The 7,083-nt window shown below is 54.6% G+C and overlaps 1 protein-coding gene across 13 annotated transcripts in view; it reads left to right on the top strand.

Annotated features, from left to right (window-relative positions):
• Positions 1-3,227, top strand: part of EHMT1 (euchromatic histone lysine methyltransferase 1) — a 178,925-nt gene extending 175,698 nt beyond the window's left edge. For all 13 annotated transcript variants that reach the window (XM_075905437.2, XM_089772893.1, XM_075905436.2 and 10 more), the window contains one exon: positions 1,446-3,227. In XM_075905437.2, coding sequence (XP_075761552.2) covers positions 1,446-1,629 — 184 coding nt within the window. In that variant the 3' untranslated portion in view covers positions 1,630-3,227. The remainder of the gene's footprint in view (positions 1-1,445) is intronic.
• Positions 3,228-7,083: the final 3,856 nt, after the last annotated feature.

Consider the following 7,083-nt stretch of genomic DNA (forward strand, 5'->3'; position numbering starts at 1 on the left):
GCAGAGGGAGAGGGACATGATGTTTCCCACATACCGGGGCCCCAGGAAGTTAATAGCTGTGCTGTAAATATTGTTAGTCCTGGTGTCTCTATGCCCAGGGGGTGAGAAGGGGAATCACAGCTTGAGCTCACCCCCAGGCACAGGCCGCCTGGAGCCCAAGTGTTGAATTCCCCCGGGCTGCCTGCTCTCCCCAGGCGTGTGGCGTTTGTGGCTGGGGAGCGTTGGTGGGTGCCAGGCGTGGCCGCGCGCAGAACTCCCGCCAGCCGGGGCGGCAGAGGGGCTGGGTGCTCCTGGACTGGCACTGGGAGCCGAGACCGAATCCGTAGGCGCGGTTCTGCCACGTGTGGATTGTGCCCGACCAGCTGCTTGAGCTGTGCCTTTCCCGGGGTGTCACAAAGGGCTTCAGCCTCTAGGGGGCACCCTTCCCCGCTCCAGAGGGGCTCTGCCCCGGCGCTCGCCTGCCTGAGCCGCCTTGGCCTCTGCTTCCGAGCGCCAAGCAGCTAGAAGGGATCTCCCCGGACGGCCGTTCCATCGGCCCCTTGGCGCGCCATGGAGCTGGGGGAGGGGGTGCGGAGAACCTAGCGGAGGGAGATTGAGGGACTCTTCCTCGGAGGGGAAGGGAATGGGGGCACTCAGAGCCCCTGGCGTGTGGGAGCAGGGGAGATGGGGGGGCCTGAGGTGGGTACGGGGTACACAGCCACTGCCGTGTAGTCCCCTCCGTGGAGGGCTTGGGGAAAGAGAGATTGGGGTGCACAGAGCTGGTGTGGGGGACAGAATGGGAGACCCTGGTACAGGAGTGGGGGGACGGAGGGGGCACATACCCCCGGCGGGAGTGGGGGGACGGAGGGGACACATACCCCCGGCGGGAGTGGGGGAGGGGACGGAGAGTGCACAGACCCCTGGCGGGAGTGGGGGAGGGGACGGAGGGGGCACAGACCCCTGGTGGGAGTGGGGGAGGGGACGGAGGGCGCACAGACCCCCCGGCGGGAGTGGGGGAGGGGACGGAGGAGGCACAGACCCCCGGCGGGAGTGGGGGAGGGGACGGAAGGTGCACAGACCCCCCAGTGGGGGGGGGGACGGACGGAGGGCGCACAGACCCCTGGCGGGAATGGGGGAGGGGACGGAAGGTGCACAGATCCCCCACCGGGGGGGCGGGGACGGAGGGCCCACAGACCCCTGGTGGGAGTGAGTCTTGGTCATGTGTGGAGGAGACCCACAGAAGACAGGAGGGGAGGGCGATGCCCAGGGAGTTTGGTAAGAGCAGGATGGCAGGAATCGGGGAGCCGTGGGGGTGCATGCAGCCCGTCCAAGCTATGAAGTGCCTGACCCCTGTGGGGTTTTGCTCTTCCTGCCTCTCTCTGCTCCCCCCAGATATTTGTCTGCACCCACCCAGCCCCTCTCCCGTTGGGTTCCACTGACCAAATGCCCCCCCTTCTCTCTTCCAGCTTCGACTACGGAGACCGATTCTGGGACATCAAAGGCAAATACTTCAGCTGCCAGTGCGGCTCACCCAAGTGCAAACACTCGAGCGCAGCGCTGGCCCAGCGGCAGGCCAGCACCTCCTCCCGGGGCGCCCAGGAGAACGGACTCCCCGACACCAGCTCGGCCGTGGCAGCCGGCCCCTTTTGAGGACGCACTCGCGGGAGCCTGAACTGCTTTCACGCGCTAGGGTCACGTACTGTTTGAAATGTCCACTGAAAGAAGCCACGTAGGAGGAAAGCGAAGGGGCTCGTGACATCTGGGGATGTGCCAGCGACTGTTACGTGAGGAATACGTGAAAGCAAACCCTGACTCCGTGTTGTAGTTCCCCCTCCCCCCCATGGAAAGCTGCTGGTTTTACAGTGAATGCAAAGGGATGGCTGCTGCCGGTTTCCCATGCGAGACGGCCTAGCATCCCTCTCTTGTCAGAGCCAGGGGAAGAGATCCCCCCTCGTCGGAGCGCCGTTCTTCGTGGGATGGAACCTTCCTGCCACGTCCTCTCCAGATCGCTTGCAATGAACTTTGAATACTTGATGGAACTTACTATTTTGGGGGGTGGGGTGGGGCGAAGGATTCTGACCTTGGTTTACTTGACGCAGCTTTGGGGAGCCGGTCTTTTAAACCATGAATTTCTCACTCACCTTGCAGGACATTGCAGCGTGGTCTTTCCCGGCCTCCTCACTGAGAGCTGGAGATGGTTGCTTCTAACTGACGCCCATCGGTTACCAAATCTGCCGATCTGTTATTTTTTCTGAAGAAAATAGAAGAGAATCATTTTTCCTTCATGTCCCCCCAATCCCTGTCTCTGGTCCCAGCCTGCCAGAGGTTCTCTCCCCGTCACCTCTGCTCCCGACCCAGATTTCTCCGTTAAAAACCAGCTCTCACCTCTGCCCCTCGGGCATGTTACAGTCTCAGTGTTGGCTTCACCAGTGGAAGGATTTGCCTCTCCTGCTGTGTTAGCAATCTTAGAGGGGGACGCTTGACGGGGATTGTACACGACACTAACTTCAGAAAGAATCAATTTTAAAAAAAATGAAATAAAGTGATATGATTATGATCCAGAACCTCTGCCTGGCATTTCTCGAGCGGATGCTTCCGGCTGGGCAAGCATCAGACAGGATACCCCCAGCAAGAGGAGTTACTGTAGCCACCAGCTCATCCCTTCACTTCTCAGCTCTGGGCACCTCTCATTTCATTTTAAACCACACACGATGAAGTTTAAACAAACTGATTTATTTTTGCCATTATTAAACCATTTGGGGACAAAGCATTAAAAACAACAGCAACAGAAACCCCCCCTCACAACAAACAGCAACAAAACGAAACCACAAAACAAAAACGGTGCTGATTCTGGTGTGATTTTTACTCACCACGTGAATATAAACTATCAATTGTATAAAAAGAACAAAGTGATTTTAGTATAAAATGCAGGAAAAAAAACACAAAACCTTTTTTAAATTGTTAGTATCGTAGTGTGAATAAATTTGCCATCACCTTTTGTGTGGTGGCTGGGCAGGTCATTATCTTAATTTTTTTTTTTGCATATATCTTTAAATACTGTAATTAGTGCAGTAACAGGTTTTTTTTTGTGCATCTCTTCTAAAACATTCATAATGCCGTCATGTTTATTATTATTATTATTATTTTCTGTTAATGTTTTTGACAATTTTAAAGGAGCACTCTTTTGGCTCTGGTCATTTTCTTGTTCTGTTTTCAATGAAATCAATAAAAAAGTGCTTTAAAATGAACTTGGCCTTTCATTCATTGGCAGAGTTGCCATCTCCCCGACTGCATGACCAAGTATTGTGAGATTTGAGGGTGGGGGGTAATTTAAACTCCAACTTCAGGGCTACGTCTACACTGGCACCCTTTTCCGGAAATGCTTAAAACGGAACAGTTCTTCCGTTAAAAGTATTTCCGGAAAAGCGCGTCTACATTGGCAGGATGCTTTTCCGGAAAAGCACTTTTTGTGGAAAAGCGTCCGTGCCAATGTAGACGTGCTTTTCCGCAAAAAAGCCCCGATTGCCATTTTCGCGATCGGGGCTTTTTTGCGGAAAAGAAATCTGTGCTGTCTACACTGGCCCTTTTCCGGAACAGTTTTCCGGAAAAGGACTTTTGCCCAAACGGGAGCAGCACAGTTTTTCTGGAAAGGCACTGATGATTTTACAGTAGATCGTCATTGCTTTTCCGGAAATTCAAGGGGCCAGTGTAGACAGCTGGCAAGTTATTCCGGAAAAGCGGTTGATTTTCCGGAATAAGTGGCCAGTGTAGACACAGCCCAGGAGTCATGTGATTACATGAAAATCTGTTGTGAAGAGGTGGTTGTAATTTTGTTTTTGGGAGGGGGGCAATTTCTGGCCCTCGTGATTGCAGAGAAAGCTGGGAAGCGTGTATTGGAAAAGCTTGAAAAGCAAACAACCCCCCCCCAAACTCCGTAGCATTGTAAATCTTGTGTTATTAACCACGTGGGATAGTTTGGGCATAAAACTCTAAAAAGGCCCAGAGGACAGTGGGAATTCCCCCCTCTTCAGCACGTTCCTGCCCCTGAGCATTGCTCACGCAGGGGAAGAGGGTTGCTTGAATGCGTTTCCACTGCTGGCAGGAGCTGAGGGATCTAGAGAGGCCGGGTTCCTAAGGGACTTTTCTTACAGTGCCGTTACAAGGCAGCGGCGGATGGAAATAAGAAATGGACTTTTGCCTAGGGATGTACGCAACTGGTGAGACGACTAGTCGCTTTCCCCCTCGCCCCCGGCTGCCTCTATCAGAGAGAGGCAGCAAGTGGGGGGGAGCAGGAGCTGGTGCTGGGGGGAGCCAGCTTAAAAGTTGGTTCCCCCAGCACTGTCTCCACGGGGGCAGGGGAGGTAGAGGCACAGTGGAAAACGGCGCACGCAGGGACTGAAGCAGGCTCCGCTCATGCCGGTTCGGCTGCGATTCTGCTTTTGAAATGTTCAAGAGCCCCACTGGGACTTTGGTACATTCCAAAGGCTCAGGCCTGTGGGGAGCGCGGGGCCAGCAGGGTCCCCCACTGGCTACTTGCTCCTTGTGGGGCTTCCACTTTTGAACTGTACCGAGACCCTGGCAGAGCTCTGGCTACAGTTCAAAGGCGGAGGCGTCCTTCTCAACTAATCGACTAGTCGATGGAAATCTCATCGACCATTCGATTAGTTAATCTAAAGTTAACATCCCTACTTCAGCCAGTGTGGGATTATTTATACAGGAAGCAGGCCTGACCGGCTTTCCTCCGCTCCCCACCTTCGTAAGGGGGCAAGAGAGGTGTGGGCTTGGGGCGGGGGGTCAGTTCGGTCCATCAGGGTCAGGAATGTGATCTCTGACCTTCCCTGGTTTGGCTTGAGGCCTTCTTGGAGGACTCAGAGTCGTGGGCCGGGCGTGTTGTCACTCCTGCACGAAGGGGCTTGGCAGGGTGGCGTAGCCCTCGGCACCGGAGCTTTGCCCCCCCCAGGCTTGAGTTGAATTGGTGTTGACAAAAATGAGGATTTTTTTTAAAAACGGTCTGAAGGGTAATTCCCCCCCCCCCCCCCCGGCACAAGCCCAGTTCCGCTTGTCTCCCTGCTGAAGCCGGCTTGCTCCTCCCGGAGAAGGCTGAGTTTCTAATGCAGGAAATCAAAGCGGGGGCGGAGGGAACCCTTCCTGGCCACAAATCTAAATGAGTGTCCCTTTCAAAGGCGCCTTTGAAGCCACGGCATTGGAAGCTCCCCCGTGGTGGCCAGGACAGTGCCTGGGCCAAAACCTATTTGCATCTGCCCGTTTGTCTTGTGACTTCAACAGGCTTTGAGTCGGGGCCAAAGAGAGGAGCAGCAGCTGGTACCGTCGAACCCCAGGCATGGTTTGGAGGCTGCTTGCCCTGTTGCAGGCCTAGCGGGTGCACTGCAGGCTGCGGCGTGGGGGCGACGGAGGAGCGGTTCAGGGATGGCACCTTGCTGACCATGGGGTTTTTCCTTCCAAATCTCAGGCCGACCTCAGGCTGCTGAAGTTCTCCTGAGGCTCTGGAGGGGACACATGCTGGGGGCCTCGCCGGGATCACCTAGGCTTTGACTCTGCTGATGCGTGAAGTCAAGAAACACGCCGGCTCTGCAGAGTGACTCAGCAGGATCCTGGCGATCTTGCACCATAACAGGGTTGCCAGGTGTCCGGTATTGACCCGGACAGTCCAGTATTTTTGCCTCCTGTCTGGTAAAAAAAAATTCAGATTTTTTTTCCCTGCCACAAGGCGAAAATACTGGACACCTGGCAACCCTGTGATACCCTACAATACACACAGGGGCCATGCTGATTTTTTTGTTGTTTGTTTTTTGCTCAACAACTTTCTCCCTTTTTTTCCTCAGCAATTTTTTTCCCGGTGTTTTTTTTTGGGGGGGGGGGGCGGTTCAGTATTTTTGGTTAAACCATCTGGCAACCCTAACCATAAATCTGTCTTTGAAGAAAAAACATGCTCATAGACACCACCCTGCTCACCTGGCCACTGGGGCTTGAGCCCCAGGGCGGATGGTCTCCCTCCCCCTTCTACAGGCACGTGCCACTGCCATGCCTGGGAAGCTGCCCTGTCCACTCTGAACTGTCCCATCCCAGGAAAAGCAGAGCGGCTGGTTTCTGCCTCCCTCGGGATGCTGCTGGAGACAGAGTGGGAGGCCAACAGCCTCCGGCCCACTAAGCGCTGCCCATGGGGTAGCGAATTGGTTTCTGTTGTGCACAGCCTGTGTCCGCGGTCCCCTGTCAAGCTCTGGTTTTCCTTGTCAGCGAGGGGGTGTGTGTGCGGTTCAGGATCCAGGCCCCTTAGTCCTTGGGTTTCCCCTCTCTAGCTTGATTTTGGGGCATTTGTTTGATTAACGCAGCAGGGAGATGGGGGGGCGGGGAATTGTGGCTCTGTTGTTTGAATTCTCTTTGGCCACCTCCCTGCTCCTTGGCCTTGGAGCGATTTGTTACTCTACTTGTGCAGGTGGGTTGGTAATTAAGTTTCCAGCCGAGCTACTGGTTGTGCTTAGACACAAAGCAACGGGATGCCTCTAATCCCCTCCTCACCGGGGCTTGGGGCACTGTGAATTCCACTTACAGACAAGGCCGGGATGACACACACTCAGCTTTCTCAAACGGGGCTGGGGGCTGCTCCTAGTAATGGGAACAGGGCGGGGGAGGCAGAAGGGGGGATATGGAAACAGAGCAGAACCGCAGCTTCACTTGGTGCTTTAAAGATGAAGGGAAAGAAATGACTTAAGGTGCTAAACCGAGGGCCCCATCCTGATCCTGCGCGCACACCGAGTGGCAGCTCCATTGATTTGGGTGGAGTTTACCCCAGTGAAAAATCAGGCAACAAAGTCAAGAAACACAGCCCCCTCCACACGCTATTTCAGATCGTTGTGAGAAACCGTTAACGAGCTGATTTTAAAAAGAAAGTTGAAATAAGCCAGTATTGTCCAGCAGCATCACCCACGCGTCCACCGCTTGCTGGGCTTTTAGAAGACGTTGAGGGGTGAATTAGAGCGAAATAACAGCACAGAACCCTGAGAGCCGGGACTGGTAGCTGGCTCCCACGGTCCCATAACAAAGTTTTGGGGACTGTGGGAAACTTGGTCACACCCATGATAAGTG

This window comes from Pelodiscus sinensis, chromosome 23 (assembly GCF_052426305.1).
Source record: "Pelodiscus sinensis isolate ZL-2025 chromosome 23, ASM5242630v1, whole genome shotgun sequence".
Classification (NCBI taxonomy): domain Eukaryota; kingdom Metazoa; phylum Chordata; order Testudines; family Trionychidae; genus Pelodiscus; species Pelodiscus sinensis.